This window comes from Molothrus aeneus, chromosome Z, assembly GCF_037042795.1.
Source record: "Molothrus aeneus isolate 106 chromosome Z, BPBGC_Maene_1.0, whole genome shotgun sequence".
NCBI classification, from domain to species: domain Eukaryota; kingdom Metazoa; phylum Chordata; class Aves; order Passeriformes; family Icteridae; genus Molothrus; species Molothrus aeneus.
Window position 1 is genome coordinate 28,401,347 of NC_089680.1, and position 18,038 is coordinate 28,419,384.

At 44.6% G+C, this 18,038-nt stretch overlaps 2 protein-coding genes across 2 annotated transcripts in view; one reads left to right on the forward strand and one right to left on the reverse strand.

Moving 5' to 3' along the window:
* Nucleotides 1–18,038, forward strand: part of PUM3 (pumilio RNA binding family member 3) — a 74,644-nt gene that overhangs the window by 13,008 nt on the left and 43,598 nt on the right. The window lies entirely within an intron of this gene.
* LOC136569361 (acrosin-like) lies at nt 12,273–15,111 on the reverse strand. Its single transcript, XM_066569757.1, has 5 exons — nt 15,008–15,111; nt 14,126–14,368; nt 13,528–13,793; nt 13,092–13,237; nt 12,273–12,626 (listed from the first exon to the last, which is right to left on the reverse strand). Exons 1-5 carry the CDS (start codon nt 15,109–15,111, stop codon nt 12,273–12,275), a joined length of 1,113 nt encoding a protein of 370 aa, XP_066425854.1.

The following is an 18,038-nucleotide window of genomic DNA, read 5'->3' on the forward strand; positions in this document are numbered from 1 at the left end:
TGTAGTATCTACAACGAATGACACGGTTCACAGTGTTTCAGTGTGCCTGTAGACTGCCAGCAAGGACCTAAAACTAATATACACACCAAATTGTACTTAGATAAAAGGTGCAACATGCATACTTTCGTATGTTTAAAATTTTTGTAATTAAAAAAAAAAAAGTTCTCCAAAACACAAGTTCAGTGTGCTTTGAAAATGAAGAGGCCAATCAAAAGAAAATACTGCAGCAGTTCTGCTTTTTGCATCTTGTATTTTCAGCTGTGGGAAACCATATACAATATAGAGAAGAATGGAAAGGAGAAAGGAAGACTTTGAGATCTACTTTAGGAACACACACAAATTGAGTAATTTTCAATATTCTCAAATTCAGGAAAAAGTTCATAGAAAAGTCAGTTATCTCAATAAAATGTTGCTTGATGCAATATGCTAAGAACTATTATTCAACACATATCCAGTTTTCTAAAATATGAATGGTTAAGTAACATTCATTCACATGAACTGAAAATATATTCATGGATACTTTGTAAATTTCAAAACCTTGCCTTTTCCTACAAATAGTATTTCATCAGGCTCTGTCTCTCTTTTTTGTTTATTTTGTTTGAAATTAGCTTCTGATCTTATTTCACATGACTCACATTACATAGCTCTTGGCCATGTTGCTTTTCTGATAACACTAAGATGTGCTAACATGAGGCCTACCTTAGATATCTTAAAGACCTTTTTCAGCTTTCATCCAAAGAAAAGTTCCCCAGCCCAGGGCATGGCAAACAGTAGCACGATTACCTGGGCCATTACTGGGACGGCTGAGGATAGGCAGGATAGTGATCATCATGCAGCCCAGCAGAGAGGATGTGACATTGGTGCCCTCCATTAGCACAACAAGAGGAAACAGATGAGATAATCCAGAAGATCTTCCTAATTTTGGGGTGTGAATGAGCTCAGAAAGCCTAGAGTTTTGTAAAGCTTGTGCAAAAAGGCTGTGTCTGATTCACATGGTCAGCACTACTTCATTGCTGTCTGCTCCACCTGGGTGGACAGCTCCTACCCAAATCTTGTCTGTGTTGTCATCTCTCTCCTCTTAAGAACATTTCATAATAGTGAGGAGCAAATGAAACTAAGTGAAGTAAGACATACCACTTCAAACTTGCAAGGCTTTTTTAGAGGTTTAAGTACAGTACCCAAACAGGCACCTAATTCACAGCCTCAGGTGTCCTTCCACAAATTTACTACTGCAACTCACTGAGTCGTGGTACTAAGGGTACCATGGGTCCTTCAGATGTCACAGTTGCTGTGCCATACATGGAAAGAAAAGCTGGAGCAATTTATTTAAAACTTAATGTGTTCAGGACCTATGAGAGACGGTTCTATGGCTTCTGTGATTCTGGGGTTCAGATTAGATGATCATAATGCTGCTTTCTGGGCTCAGCTCCCCTGAATCAGAGCCAAAAACCACACATATGAGCTCCTTTAAATAAAGATTTAGAAGTTTAATTGTTGCAACACACAGTTCATCAATTGTAAATTACTGACTTCTTTTGGGGTTTTTTCCCCCAATGTCCTCATAGTGGACGTAAATGAAAAAATTGTCCAGAGGAGGCAACAAGGCTGGAGAGGGGCTGGGAACACAAGCCCTGTGAGGAACGACTGAGGGAGCTGGGGGTGTTTAGCCTGGAGAAAAGGAGACTCAGAGGGGCCCTTATCACTCTCTGCAACTCCCTGAAAGGTGGCTGTAGTCAGGTGGAGTTGGTCTCTTTCTCCAGGGAACAACTGACAGAACCAGAGGTCACAGTCTCAAGCTGCACCAAGGGAAATATAGGTTGGATATTAGGGAAAAGTTTTTTACAGAAAGAGTGATAAAGTTCTGGAATGGTCTGCCTAGGGAGGTGGTGGAGTCACCGTCCCTGGATGTGTTTAAGAAAAGACTGGATGTGGCACTCAGTGCCATGGTTCAGTTGAGGTGTTAGAGCATGGGTTGGACGCAATGATCTTTAAGGTCTCTTCTAACCTAGTGATTCTGTGAATTCTGTAAATTCTGACCAACACTGTCTTTCTATATTTTACTTGAAGTGGCCATGGTAAACCTCTGCATGAAGAAGACGAATTCCATGAAATGATCATAAACCACAGTTAATGTGCCTCTGACATGTGAAGCATTTAAACTACATTCCTAAAGACACGTTCCTCTTTTGAGGGAGTCAGTCAGACCTTAATTGTACTTAATGCAAATATATTTTCTAAGGTAGAGAGAAAGGGAAGGAATGGGAGGGTTTCTCAATCTTTTTAAAAGCACACAGAAGAGAGATGTCTGAAGGAAAATGCAAAATGACAAATGCTGTATACTGTCATCTCACCAAATACATATCATCTTACTTTGTGCTGCAAGTGGGAACAGCAACTGGCAAGTATAGTTGAAGTGTGCTTAAAAATAAAAACCACCAGTTACTAGAAGATTTTAAGTGTAATATCATTAAAGAATCTTGGAAACTCACTGTGCAGGGGACCACTTACAGCCACAGGAAACATCCTAGTTGTCTGCTCAGGGGGCAGAAGCATCATGACAGGACAACAGCCACAAGAGAGGGAGCACAGCCAGTGCTAGAAGAGGAGAAAAGACAGTGCCCAGACTCCAGAAACCCCAGAAGCCTGGGAAGGAAAGCATCTTCTAAAAACTGAGGCAAATCAGACACATACAAGAAGAAATGCTTATCTGAATTGAAATAAATTTAAAGAGACACTGGTGGCCCTATACTGTGTCTAGGGCTGCAGCCATCCAGCAAAACTTCTGCTCTGCTTCACTGCCTGCCAAGCATGGTGTGCCTCTTCTGAAGCTGATGTCACTGTCACTGCTGTGACGTTACTGTCTTCCATTCACCCAAGTCCCTGTAACACTGCAGAGTGAGCAGAGTTCACTTCGACCTGTGACCCCCTGTGGGACCAGGTTGCTTAGGGATGATGCAATGTCCCTGTCCCTTGTTCTGCCTAATGAGATCCCACATAGTACTTATCACTGCATATTGTGATGTCTTTATACTGCTGCTAAGGCACCAGCATGGCATCTCTGTGGCAAACAAGCTGTAGTTGCCACTGATCTATGAATTTACTGAGAAGCAGAAGCACAATGGTTCATTCAGTGCCAAATTCAAGTTTTGTTGGCTGATTTAAATTACTTTTCTTTCAGCTTCTTAAAGGTCAGCCACTTCTGAGTAATAGTGTATGCTCAAACTTGTAACTGGAGATCTAAAAATAGGCTAATAGGTGAATGACCCAAGGGATGCATGGATGGATGGATGGATGGATGGATGGATAGAAGAACGAATAGAATATTTTCTCCATTCCTAACAGCCTCATTCCAGCACACTGAAGTCCTGTAAAAGCATATTGACCATCTGAAGAGCCAAATGACCTTCTGCCAAAATGCAGAGGGAAGAAAAACTGTTAGACATTAATCTATATTTTAAAAGAAAGGGATTGTTCTTTGGTGCCATTAACTGTTGCAGTTCCACTGATTTCTTTACAAAAAGCTGAAAATCTAGTTTAAAAAATGAAAAAACTAGTGAAAGATTTAAAAAAAAACAATTGGTGTGGCCAGAAAACTGTTGCCAAACTTGCCAAGTTTAGAAAATCCAAATACCTAAGAACATAAAACATTAAGATTTTTCTTTTTTTTTTTTTTTATGGAGCAGTCACAGTGTTGCCTTGGAAACATCATTTAATGTGCATTCTGTATTTGAATTAAGACATTTACAACCCCCAAACTGGCTAGCATACAATAGATCCTGTTTCAGGTTTTCTACCTCCCAGGAGCAAGAATCAAAATGTAGGCAGTAAACGCTTGTAGATAAAGGACCTGACTCTTTGGTAATCTTTGTGCAGGACATTTCCAGTGGCCGACCTGATGTGTGGTCATGTGTTCCCCCTGGAAAAGAGAGACATAAATTGGATAAACAACAAGACAGAAAGACAAGGGAGGTCAGGAGGAGTTTGTCAGGCTTGCAAAGGAAGAAGCAGGGACATACCTGCACACCACACTATGAAGGAGCAGAAGCAGAACTCACACCTGGACGTCTGTAACAGGCAAGGCTTCTTAGTTTAGACAAATTGCCAGCAGGGATAAGAGCAACATGAAGAAACATCCTTAAGTGCCAGAGAAGAAGCTGGCATGTACTCTAATGGAACAGTCTGTTGTTGACCTGTCTGCTGCAGGTCCATTCATCATGGGCCGACTTACAGCAGAGAACAGTGTTTTTGAATGGACTCAGTGACATTTTGGCTCTACTTAAGGTCAGTGGCCAAAATGCTACAAGACTCAAAAAGGTTAATTCTCACCTTCAACCTGTAAACCATTTATAAATCATTTATTAAATATAACTCTTTAAATTGTTGGACTGCTTAGTGTTTTCACTGCCATGTGTGCATGACATCAGTAAAAGTGCCATGGAATCCAGCTGGTGGAAGGATATAACTATGTTACAATGTTCCTAATGACAAAAGGAGTATAGACTTTCCCCAAGATTTGACTGTCCCCCTTGAATGAAGCATAATTGCACTGTCTTTATTTTTTTTTTGAAATGTAAAAATCATAACAGCAGGTTTTGTTTCTTAAGAACACATTTGGAATGCCAAATTGGAATTCCAAACTGGAATTCCAAATGTTCATTAGCTTTAAATCAATGCTGTTTAGCATCTTGATCAATATTTCAAATAATTATGTTGAAATAGTTGGCTTTTTTTTTTCTTTATTCATTAGTATTAGCCATTGGACTGGTTAGATCTTATTTGTGTTTATGCTTTTGCTTCAGTTATGTGAATTTTCTGTAATTGCACCTGTGATATCTTACTGTAATTTAGTTAACTATTGTCTTTATTTATAAATCTGTTATTACATTTGTTTATCAGCATTATGATTAGAAAAATAATGGATAAATATTCACTTACATCTAACAGAGTAGGAACAGAAAAACATTTTTATCCACACTTCTTAATGGCCCTGTAAGGGGATAAAACAGTACAGCAAGTAAAGTTTAAGGGTGACATATGAAACAAGCCATAATGTAAGCTCTTTCAGACATTCTATCTGTTTTACTGTAAACATTTAATTATGTCCAGCCCCTACATTAAACAGTATCATTACAAATTGCAAAGTCAGCTTCTGAGAATTTGAAGGCATGTTGAAATTTGTGCATTGAAAGTTTGCATCCAAGAAAAACACTGGAAGAAAAATCCATCTCACTGCTTAGCCTAAAGAAATCACAGTAAGGAAAATAGCTCATGGTCACCATTGCCAGAACTGGATACTAATTGGAGGGCAGTAGGCCATTGCCATACTGTGGTGAAGTATAATTTGAGTGGGAAGGGACATCTTACCAGTGGGGTTTAAAGACATTTCTGACAAGAATAGAGAGCATTGGGAATCCCCAGTCTGTGTACACATTCCGAGAATACATACCAAAGAACTTTCCAGAACAAAAAGTTTAATATTTTTAAAGCAACTAAAATTTAAGTCCTGCAGTGCAAACTATAGTGTAAATTTACTCCACTGACTGCTGAAGCTGTTAGTTGCGCAGTAAAACTAGTGGAGTCCTAACGCAGAACAAAGGTTACAAAGGCTCTGAATGAACAGACGGAAATACACATATTGAGAGCTGTTGCCTTTTAATCAAAGACAGAAGACAGAATACGACATCATGGATGCTGTGAGGAGCCAATTTAGTTCTGTTACGCTTCACAACGGATGTCAGAGGCAGATGGGGGAGGGGTTGCACGTGTGCACGTGCAGGAGGTGAGGAGGAAAAGCCCTGTCTCGGGAAAGACTCTGCCTGGCAACACCTCGCATGGGACAGGCAGAGGGGACACTGACCTCCCCAGACGGGCTGCTTCCCTCGGGTGGCGAAGGCTGCACTGGACCAGCAGTCTCCTGACGGCAGGCAGGCTTGGGGAGGGGGCAGGGCATAAAAAGTAACTGCGTAACAAGCGCCCGGGGCTTTTTTGAGACTGTGCTTTTTGTTTTTGAGGCTCGGTTTTTTGAGACTTTTCGAAACTTGCTTTGGAGTGGGGGCTTTTTGAGTCTTACGCTTTTTGCCCTGGCTCCAAACCTGCCTTTTGGCTCTCCTGCCCTCGCCGGCTCTTGCTTGCCCCCGCGTTTGCCCTGCCTCCCTGTGTCTCTGACCAGCTCCATCTCTTCCGCCCGGTGCCGCCGGGGCTGCGCCTCCCGAGAGCCGCGCCCGCCCGTTCTGGCGCGGCCCCTCCACAGGCAGGCACAGCACAGCACAGCCCCGCCGCCTGGACGCCGACAGCGCTTCCCTGGCTCGCTCGGGGTAACCCCCTCTTTTCCTCTCTGTCTTCTCTCTCTCCCGGCTCCGCCGTTCCTTCTCCGTTTTCCTTCCTCCTTTTCTGTCTATTTCGTCTTTCATTTGGGCAGCTCCTTTTCGGTTTTGTTCCCGTAAACAGCTTACAGATACAATGTTTGCCTCGTTTGGCTTAATTTCATTCCCAAAAATGCATTACTAAAAGAAGTCCTCGCAGTTCACTACAGCAGAACGCAACAGGTGCCCCGGATGGGTCGGGCTGAGGGCTGTGCTGCAGATGCTGACAGGGCCATGGGTGTCTCGACGCTGCAGACCACAAGACTATGGGTCCACGGACTACATGGACTTCAAGGAGGGGCTGTGCAAGTTCTACTTCAAAGGCTTCACCTGTGAGGGCAAGCTCAGAAGGTGGGATTTTTACAGCCACCTCAAGGACTTCTGAGGTTTTGGGGAGACACCTCCCACTGTGGCTGAACCTCAGGGGACAGGAGGGACTTCATCCTAGCCCTGAAGCTTGGAGGGTGGGAAGTGTTTCCTCAGTGTGGGAATGCATCTTGTTTTCGTCTTCTTTATTATGATTGTTTTTTCACACGGATAGTATAACTCCTTCTGGAGAGAGAACAAGCCTGGACCCTGACCAGTACTACAACACAGTGCTGCACTACACTACAATGCTGGCTGCGTGGGGTGGGTACTCCCTAATCTGGGGCTGTAAGGTAGATGCCAGTCTGGGCTGGCAGGATGTGCAGGCTTGGGAAAATGGAGACCAGTTGGCCTCGGAGAGGGCTAGAATGATTACTTCCCCCAGACCTTCAGGGGATGGTGGCTCCAGCAGGGATAAGTGTTGGCCCACTGACGGCTGCCCTTTTGTGGTGGAATGGCAGCAGCATGGCCCTGGACATCCCACTCCATGAGAACCGTCTTCCTGTGGATGCTGGGTTTGGTTGGACTTTGGGGACAATGACACACCCCCCATTACCTCAGACCATGGTGCAGTGACACCCTCTCTCTGTGGGACAACCAGGGTAATGACACATCTTTTGAGAGGGATAGTTGGGCTCATCAGGACCATCAGGTCTGTGATACCTCATCCCTGTCTCTGGGATACCCCTCTTTGGGACCAGAGAGGGGGCTCCTGAGCTTTTCAGGAGCCCCAGAGCTGTCACAACCCCCACTTTTGGGGGAACAGGGCTTGGTGGGACCCTCAGGGCCATGGGAGCCCAGCATTCCTGCCAACCCTGTCCCCTCAATAGATGTCACCCTGTCCCTGAAAGGCATGCAGGTCCTTAGCATGAGGGTTCCCCCTTCTGTCCCAGGCAAGTGCCCTCCCACTGCCAACTGCTTCAGTCATCCTTGGTGTTCCTGTCCTCTCTGCAATTCCCCCAGCTCCCTGCTGAGTTAGTGCCATTCCAAGACTCTGGAGGCAGCTTCTCCAGCTACCCCCCAGAGACCCATTCCCTGGGGAATGATAGCCAGTTTTTCAGTACTGGCACTTTGGTTTGTGTCCCCAAAGAGCTATCATTGGCTGAAATCACTCTGCAGCACGTGACTCCCTACCTGCTCCTTTCCCTGTACCTCCTAAACCTCAATGCCCACATCCTTCTCTATCTTTTTGCCAAGATTTCCATCCTGGAAACAGGATTAGTAAAAGTAAGAAAGATTAAATTGCTTAAATTGTGAGATTACAACAAATACCTATTCTTCTTCCCTAATGTCATTCCCTTTTGCTAGAAGTGTACGAAGTTTTTTTTTTAAACATTTTAACATTTGTTACTATTTGGATAGGAGGAAATGCAAAATGTTGAAAGTTTTAATCACATTCATAGAGTCATAAAATGGCTTGTGTTGGGAAGGGACCCATCTAGTCCATCCCCACTTCCACTAGACCCCAGGTTGCTCAAAGGCTCATCCATCCTGGCCTTGAATACTTCCAGGGATGGGACATCTACAGCTTCTCTGAGCAACCTGTTCCAGTGTCTCACCAACTTCACAGTAAAGAATTTCTTCTTCATGTTTCATCTAGACCTACCCCGTTTTAGTTTAAAAATGTTCCCCCCTTGATAATATTACAAGATATCACATCTCCTCTAATAAGGAAGGCTGCAATATCATAGTTGCTGAGTTGTTAGGGTCCACCACAGGCAAATGCAGATGACACCAAGTTGGAGGGGAGTTTTGATCTGCTGGAGTATAGTGGGGCTCTGCAGGAGGACCTGGACATGCTGGATCAATGGGCTGAATCCAGCAGTATGAGGTTCAACAAGACCAAGTGCCAGGTCTTGCACTTTGGCCACAACAAGCCCAGGCAGAGCTCCAGGCTGGGGACAGAGTGGCTGGGCAGTGGTCAGGCAGAAAGGAACCTGGGGATACTGACTGACAGCTGCTGAACGTGAGCCAGCAGTGCCCAGGTGGCCAAGAAGGCCAATGGCATCCTGGCCTGTGCCAGCCATAGTGTGGCCAGCAGGAGCAGGGCAGGGATTGTCCCCCTGTACTCAGCACTGGTGAGGCTGCACCTCAAATCCTGTGTCCAGTTCCTGGCCCCTGAATTTAGGAAGGACATTGAGGTGCTGGAGCATGTCCAGAGAAGGGCAATGAAGCTGGTGAAGGTTCTGGAGCACAAGTCCTATGAGAAGCAGCTGCGAGATCTGTGGTTGTTGAGGAGGCTCAGGGGGGACCTCATCCCTCTCTACAACTCCCCAAAGGGAGGGTGTAGCCAGATGTGGCTTGGGCTCTTTTCCCTGGCAACCAGTGACAGGGTAAGAGACTAGAGTCTTATACTGTGCCAGGGGAGGTTTAGGTTAGGGAGGGGAGACATCAGGAGGCATTTATTCACAGAAAGGGTCATTGGGAATTGGCTGCCCAGGGATGTGGGGGAGTCACCATCCATGGAGGTGTTAAGGAAAGACTGGATGTGGCACTCTGTGCCATGGTGTAGTGGACAAAGTGGTGTTCAGTCATAGGTTGGACACGATGATCTCAAAGGTCTTTTCCAACCTAGTCAATTCTGTGATTCTGTGAAGATGGGAGTAGAAAAGATTATCATCAGGGACCATACCTGGAGCCACTGTGCAAAGACATTCAAATTAACTACTGGAATAGTTAATACCCCATGGGATTCTACTGTTGGTAAAGATCCATCAGTAAGGAAACAAGGCCACTGTAGTTTTAGAAAAAGATGCTAACACGAACAGCAGGACATTTCAGAAAAGAAAATGTATGTCAGTGCACAAGTGCTAAATACAATTTTTCAGTACAAGGAACATTTAAACCAGGGATGTTTTTCACGTTATTGTCTTGTTCTGTGCTAAATGAGAGTTTGTCATTTCAGAAATAAGACATTTTTCTTAAAAAAGTATCCCATCCTTGGTTTTATTATGAATTTCATATCCCCTCACTCTATGTCTTTATCTTCTGGCTCTGTATCACCATTCACATATCAACAGAGCACATTACTCCTCAGCCCTGCCATTTGCTACCTGCCTGTACCAAAAGCACTGTAAAACCTAGAGGCCTCTTTTGATACTGGTTATGCAGTGAAAGTATATAGGCATCTCAGATTGCAAATATGTCGTGGCACGAAATAGTCCAGTTCAAACTGCTTGGTTTTTGAGCATGTTTATTATCAATGTGGGTTACTGAAGGATGTAGCATGTTTTGTTTCTTTGCAGTTTTTTTCTTTAAAACATGGTAGTTTTGCACCTAAAATTAATACTATTTTAAGTTCCAGTTCTGAATTCCCACTGTTCACTGTTGCAAGAACAGATAATTCATGTAGTGCATTTGTCCCAGTTTTGGCTGGGATTTTATTCTCAGCAGCTAGTGCTGTGTTTCGTCCTGCTGCTAAGTATATATAACAATAGCTTAGAAAATACCCTAGAAAGGCAATTCAGAGACTTGTCCAAGAGCACAGGCAAATGTAGTGTGAGAGAAAAAATAATAAATCTTACTGCATTCATGCTTTGTTTTTAACCTTTCTTATGATTCAGGTCTGGTCGTTTAAATTAACAGTATTTAGTAGAGACCATGCTTGAAGTAAGATTCCCTAAAGAAATTGGGGAAAGAATTAATTTTGAAGAAAACTATAGAAGAACAGTGGATAAAGAAAATATCATTACTAACACAGTTCCCAGGGGTTCAAATTACAACAGAAGAGCATGTAATTACATACAGTTCCTCATGTCCATCAGAAATGCCATTATATAAGTATCTAATATAAGAAAATATACTGTAGGAAACACAAAAATCATCAAGCTGCAAGGAACAATCATCTCTGGCAAGTAATGATATCTTAGTAGTTTTAGTCTGCAACTTACTGTTTAGTATCATTTCAAAAAAGAAGGTATGAAGTGTTGATCATTATCTCCTGTGGTAATAGGATATCCTCAAAAAGATGTGCAGAGTGTTTATAGCGCAAATGCAGTTTCTTAAGGAAAATGCAGTCTGGCATCACTCTTACTGCTATGGATTTTGCATTATAGAGGCATCTCAGTGATACTGCTAGATAATGGTGGTTTATGGTTCCTCTGAATAGATTATTAGATTTATTTTTTTTCTGCTTGAAATTTTCCATCCTTATACTGCAATAAAAATGTTAGAGCAATCATATCAGTCTGGCTTTAGGAAAACTGATTGTCATCATGTTTTTTCACAACTCACACTGCATGTATTTATGAGACTGAAAGGAAGGTGAGAACTGCTAAGAAATGCAAGCTCTTGAAAAGGTCTTAGTCATAATTTTCCTAAAGGAATTTTCTTTCTCAGTGCATAGATAATAGCAATGAAAATTCAGCGCTATTCAGCCCTATAGTTCTTCTATTACTCAAGTTAATATTTTACTTAAGAACCACTAGTTATGATATCATTACCATAATAATGGCAATTTATTACTCATTCTGCATTTCATAACAATAACAAAGAATTCTTAACTTGGCTTATATATGATGAGACTTCTTGAGATGGATAAACTTTGCCTGGCTGGTACAATAATTCATTTTGGAATAATAATTCAGTTTGGAAGTAACATCAGAGATGAGTAGTGTCTGTGGTAGCTGATAGCTCTGAACTATTTGTTAGGTATAGCTCTGCTTCCCAAAGGACAAAACTGTGTGTCTGTGCTTGTGTGCATTCCAGAGAGCAAGGTACACTGACAGAGAAACAGACACAGAGACTTACACAGCTACTGTGAACAACAAACCAGGTTGACAGAGACAGAGCAATGCCTTTACTGGCACCCAAGTATCCATAACCACCCCTTCCATGAATATGAGCACAGTCCAGTCCTTCTCTGCTTTTCCAGGTCATCTGGACTGGATGTTTTCTAGTGAAACATGAACACACCTTCACTCGCTATAGTCATAAGCACAGCATGTTCCTCAAATAACAGTATAGAAATTAATTGAAATTTATCCATGTACTATCTGTGACTGGATGTCAAGTTCCTTATCCAGTCCTTGGTGCAAAGCTTGGTTCTTTCTACAAACCATGTCTCCATGAAAGAGTCCACTTTTTCCCTAGTGCACTGTGCAAAAACACAGACTTGTCCCACCAGTAGGCAGCCTAAGACACTTTAGACTTCCAAGTGCTGTTTCTAGGATCTCATTGCTCTGTGAGCTGTATTCCCTTCTTCTACTGCACCCTTGCCCTCTTCTCTGACCAAGCAGAGTTTCAGTCCTTTGAACTGATTATTTTCTGTTGAGCCTGATGTCTGTCCTCAGCCTGATTTAGCATGTACCAGGTGTGGAAATCCTTGCCTGGCATGGGAGACTGAATGGAACTGAAAACATGGTTAACAGTGAAACCAGACAACTTTATTTCCACAACTAAGTCAGATTCAGGATTTGTATGCACACAGAGGAGAAGCATGAGCAGGATAGGGCAGGCCTTAGACACTGAGGCTGCCTTTGGATCAGCAGACATTGCTCCAAAAGAAAATGGTCATGGTCCACTGCAGCCTGCACTGGATCCTGTTCATACTGCTTCTTTAGCCAGTTTTCTCCTTAAGACCTGAAGGAGCTCCTGTGCCTGAGTAAAAAATTCCACCAACCTCTGGAGGGAAAATGGAGAGGAGCTAAACCTGTCCAATGGTGTTGGTGTTGGTCTTGGCTTCTGAGGGGGGGTTGGGGCAGTCATAGAATGTCTTGATGCCCTTCTCTTTGTCTGCGGGTCTATCTGGACCAGGATCCAGTCATAGAAGTGCTGAACGGAGGTGTAGACGCCAGGCTGGTTTGCTCCCGCACAGCCTTTCACCCAGCTGGCCACACCAACGAGCCAGAAGAAGGCAGCATTGTTATCTTTGCACACCAGAGGACCACCGCTGTCACCCTGCAGTGGAGCAAGAGAGGAATAAGGTAATATTGGGTAGCTGCTGCCAGCACTAGAGCTGTCTCCTTCTCTTTCACAGCTCTTGACAGAGCTGTATTCCTGGTAGAGAAAGTCTCAGCCCAGGTGCTGGAGCCTCCAGAACCTTGGCTGGGAGTAGGTGAGGGGCTTGTATGGTAGGGTTGTCTCTTGTCTCTGCACAGTAATCCCGGATGTGCAGAGCACGGATGTTCCAGAGTTAGCATCTAGACCTCTGGACAGCCAAGAGCACTAGATATGCTTTCTGGCTGTAATGTCCCTGGGACAATGGGGCCACTGGGCAAGGGGAAGGGGAGGGAAGCCCTAACAGTGGTGGGCAGCTGGGGCTGTGAGTGACTGGCCGCAAAACAGGCCCTGGGCTGTGGTGGGGTGGTGCTGCTCAGGCTGCCTGTGCTGCTGGGGGCTGAGTGGCTTGTCTCACGCTCCTACCTGGCAGGGGTCGATGCCACCCACTGAGTAACCAGCACAGAGATTTTGAGTGTGGATGGCCCCTGTGTACCAGAGGCTGCTGTTACAGAGCTGGACATCTATGAGGTGGACCTTGGCCTCCTGCAGCACATCACTTGGTCTTTGAGCTGTGAGCACAGAAAGAAATGAGCAAACAGCAGTTCTTTGGTCATTCTCCTCTCTTGTTGGTGGATGAATCCCTGGTCCCTAGGGCTTTCCTGGGGTTCCCTAGGCAAATACCATGTTGCTCTGCTTTCCCCCTTCTGTCTGGCTTTGGGGAGTGGTCCAGGACTACCGCTCCAGAGGCAGACATCCTACAGCCTGACTCTGGCTTTGGCCTCTGCTGTTGGGAAGCCCAACCCACCTCCCTTACGTACCAAGTTTGCCCTGAGGGCATGTGTCCCTTTTGTGAACCCACCTCTTGTAGTAGTAGTACCCCAGCCAGCAATGTAACAGGCTTCCAGCTCTGACACTTTCAATGTGGTGTCAGGCACACAGCCCAGCTGTACGTAGTGGTTGCACACGACAGGCTGGTCCAGTTTCAGCAAGGCAATGTTGTTCCTCTCCTCACCAGGAATATAGTGTTCATGAACCCGCAGCTGCTTAATCTGGCGCACTTGCACCTCAGGGCCCAGCTGAGTCAACCGGGTAGCTCCAGCCACCACATGCCATGTGCTGGTGTTCCTAAGAAGGACATGGAGAAGGAGGTGAGAGGGAGCAGAGCCATGTGCTGCAGCAGCACAGGAGTTCCCCATCCTCTGCTTTGCAAGTCAGAGAAGAAAGCAGCGTGTATGACTGCCCTAGCATGACTTAGGCTCTGAGAACGTTGACCTAGAGGCTTCTAGGAAGCAGTGACAAGATCACAGAGTGTTCTCTTGAGTAGTGTCTCAGCTGGGGTCTGCAGTGCACAGACATTGGGCATACTGCAGGGAGACAGGATGGGAGTAGCCCATGGTGCTGCCAACAGGGTACCTGCTGGTGTAGTGGAGACAGACCCATTCCCTGCTGCTCCCTACCTGGCATTGATGAAGCAGTGGGCAGCTGTGAGGACCCACTCTGTGCTGATGAGGGACCCTCCACAGATGTGCCCTGTGCCTGGTTCCCAGGGATCCTGGATGCTGACAATCCCGCCCCAGGCTCCTGGTTGGACATCTGTGCCACCAATGATATGCACTTCACCATAGTCTGGAGCCATGGGGTCATAGTCATAAGCCATGGGGCCATAGGAAGCAGCCATGGGCCAGAGACCACAGGTCCCTCTGTAAACAGAAAGTCATTGCTTGATGGCTTGCTGCTGCTCAGGTTGAAGGTCAGCCAGCTTCCCTCCCCACATGGCATTGTTTGCATGGACAGCAGAGCCAGGGAACCCCATGGGCCATGTGTCTGTCCACTCCTGTTTCTTCTTGAGCCTCCATAGACAAGTTGTGCTGCAGCTTGGGCACTGTCAAGGAATTGAAGCTCCTGCATGGAGCTCACAAAACTGTAATGTGGCCAGAGGGGACAGGGAACACCCCTCAAATGTTGTCTAAACTACCTCCAAGAGCCTGAGGCCACTTACCCACAGGTGTGCCATGTGCTGAGCACAGACCTACACATGGCCAGTAGGACAAGGAGGCACAGCAAATGCATCACTGCCTTGGCATGTGCTGAAGGAGTGAGGGCTCATTTAGTGCAGCCACCAACTAATGCAGTGCCTTTGGCCCCAGGGCTGATGTCACAGAGCAGCTGGTTCAGTGTTTTGGTCACAGTGGCCTTAGGGCGTGGACAGTGGAGGGGCAATGTAGCATCACAGAATCATAGACTTCTTTGGGTTGGAAGGGACTATGCAGATTATCTAGTTTCAACTCCCCTGCCTGAATATCTTACTCTAGAGCAGGATGCTCAAAACCCTATCCCACCTGGCCTGGAACACTTCCAGGGATAGAACAGCTTCTTTAGACAGCCTCACCACCACCCACGAAAGTTCCAAGCAGGAAGGGAGGCAGAAGGTGGGACTGGACATTCCTGACAGGCCCCAGTGAATTCTCTGCTGGTAGGATGAGGGTGTGCAGGCCTTGTGGCAGGTAGCAACATTTGGCTTCCAGCACTGCCTGTTAAAAGCTCACAGAAATATACCCCATGGGATATGCCTCTTTGGAAAGTTCACTGACACCTTGCTCTCTGCATCAGTTTGCCAACAGGTCCTTCCAAAAAACATTCAGTAGAGAGCAGTATGCATGGGTTTGGGTGCTGAACATCCAATCCAGTTACAGCTGTGATGGGTAAGCAACAAAGTGTAAGCCCAAGTGCAAGCCCAATAAACCAAGTGCTCGCAAGCAGTGTCAGCCTTCCTGCATAAAGCACAGTGAAACACAGATGCAGCACAGTCCATGCTGGCCATGCCAGCTACAGTCACACCATCTGGCAGACTCTGTGTCCTTGCTGTTTATGGCTTCTATTGCTGTTCTGGGCCCACACTGACAAGGATGGTTTTGGCATCTGGGCTGTAGCCAAGGACATTCAATTTGAGGTAGACAGGGAATGATGGTCCTGTGGGGCTCTCAGCCCCACATGCTAATCTCCATGGCTTTGGTAAATCCCATACCAGTCTCATCACATCAGTTTGGCTGCTACAGCCTTGTTCACCTGCTGGAGTGTAGGGCAGTCATGGTAGAAAAGCAGGAGCCAGCCGTATCTATTGAAGTTGCTGAGCAGAGTTAGTTCCCTGGAAGGGAGAAACAGTGTCTCTCTTCTGGTGTCTTCTCACAGAAGCCACCTGTGCTGTTCTACCTTGTCTCCCTTTACAAGACTTTGCCACTTAAATCCAATGCAAGGTTGCAGAGAAAAGCCATGAGAACACAACAGAGAGGTGGTCAAAAGGGCCTAATGATGAGAAACCCAGTCTGGTTAACTTCTCAGGGAGAAGGTGAAGGATCAGGAACACAAGCTTGGTACTAAAGAAGACTTCAGCCTGGCAAAAAATACTTCACAAGATCTAGCTGATATTAGGCATGCTCAAACAGAAGGCAAGATGAGGTTTGTTGTTTTGATTTTTTACCAGTAAGTGAAATTACTGTTAAGGCAGCTTGTGAAAGTAAGTCAGGGACAAATAAATTTGAACCCTGGTGAGCACCATCGTTTCTTGGGTTAATAATTTTTCTGCTGGTTTACTTTAAAGAAAAGGCTAACATTTTCCCAAGTGGTCTTGAGTTTTGGAAAGTACAGCCCTACTCCAGGAGATCATTCCAAAGCAGATGGCTTAGACAAATGCAACTTTATGATTTTGCTTCAAAGCTGTCCTGATGGCCCAGGTGTGAACTATTCCAGAAAGTCTGCCCAGGCAGTTCCATACTCAGAATTAGGTCATTTTGATTCCAGTTTGAGATGCAAATTCTATTGAGGCATCACATAGATGCAAAGCACCCTAAGCCCATCCTTTGTAATCCCTCTCTAAGCCTTCTACCATAATTGGGTTCTTTGTGCAAGCACCACATGGTTCTCATGTGGTGATCTGCTTGGAAAGGTTTTGGAGGAAAAATATTTAAACTGAATATATTTAAACATGAGGATTGTTTAAAAAAAATCTCATTTTGGGATGAAATTTTTCATCTGTTGCTCCTCTAAGTGTTGAAAGTTTGCTTCTTTAATATTTCTGAAGAGCCGATATTTTGCTCCTGTAAATGGTACTCACACAATGTTTTGTATATCTATTTTGATAGGAGAGACAAGAAGACATGAAAGCAAATATAAAAGTAGAGTAATACATAAAGTAAAAAGATGGGGGGGGGAAGTGAACTGAAGTAAGTACTTCAGTTTACATGAATATACCAAAGGGAAGTACAGAAATGATCAACTGGAGATCAAAATATGTTAAAATCACAGATTCTGAAAGGAAGAGTTGGGAAGTATACCGTAACATTTTAAAATTGACAAAAAAAGGAGTTTTGTGTTAAAAAATATTGTTTGTCTATTCATTAATATCCAGTAAGTGTAAAAAAAAAAAAAATTTAATATACATTATTTGCCTTGCTTGACTGAATTGAACTGGCAAGTATAAGAGTATGCCTTTTGTGAACCCGTCTTTCAATTTTAAAGTTATTTGCAGAAAGATCTGCATCTCAAATCAACAAGACATCTTCCTCTCTCTCATTCCTGCCCCAGACTCTGTAACTGTCAGTGCCGTGTGTGTGAGGGGTGAGTGATCCCCAGCACAGTTTGGTCCTGAGCAGGTGCAAACTGTGTTGGTTAGCCTGGAGAAAAGGAAGCCGGGGAGACCCTACTGCTCTACTCAACTCCCTGAAAGGAGGCTGTAGTGAAGTGGGGGCTGGTCTCCCAGGTAACAAGCAGTAGAACCAAAGGAGCCAGCCCTCAGGTTGCTCCAGGTAAGGTCTAGGTTAGGAAAATTTCTTTACCAGAAGGCTTGTCAAGCTTTGGAACAGGCTACCCAGGGAAGGGATTGAGTAGCCATCCCTGTATGTATTTAAAAACCACAAAAACATGATGCTTATAGGGAACATGGCTTAGTGGTGGTCTGTGCTAGTACAGCATAGCAAACATATGGAAAGGGGTAAAAGTAACTTTCAGTTACTGGTGTCACTTGATATTCTCTGTGGTGTCCATTTGAGTTTTTTCCTTAAGGATGTCCTCTAAGAGATCTTTAAGACACACAGCCAGCTGGACGTTTTTCCTTTATACAATTAGCTTAGAACTAGTAATGCAGAATTTATTAAGGAATATTGCCAGAAGGGTCTAGATTAATTTATCCACGTTGAAAAAAAGTTGTTTCAGTTTAGGATTTGTATGATGATGTAACAATGAGGACAAACATTCAAAGTTACCCTTTTTAAGTGCTTCTTGAAAAGTTAGAAGGCTTGACCATGGTTTTGTATTTAGACCACACTTCTGGGACAAGGAGATGAGCTTCCTTTCTGTTTCCCCTTATGTTACCTG

What these genes read in the sequence shown, in the direction of transcription:
- LOC136569361 (XM_066569757.1), bottom strand. Translation starts at nt 15,111, where the DNA reads ATGTCCAGTCCCACCTTCTGCCTCCCTTCCTGCTTGGAACTTTCGTGG. An exon ending in GGGTACTACTACTACAAGAG is followed by an intron (nt 13,238 to 13,527) that starts GTGGGTTCACAA and finishes CTGTGCTCACAG; the next exon opens with CTCAAAGACCAAGTGATGTG. An exon ending in GTGGCATCGACCCCTGCCAG is followed by an intron (nt 12,627 to 13,091) that starts GTAGGAGCGTGA and finishes GCTCCACTGCAG; the next exon opens with GGTGACAGCGGTGGTCCTCT.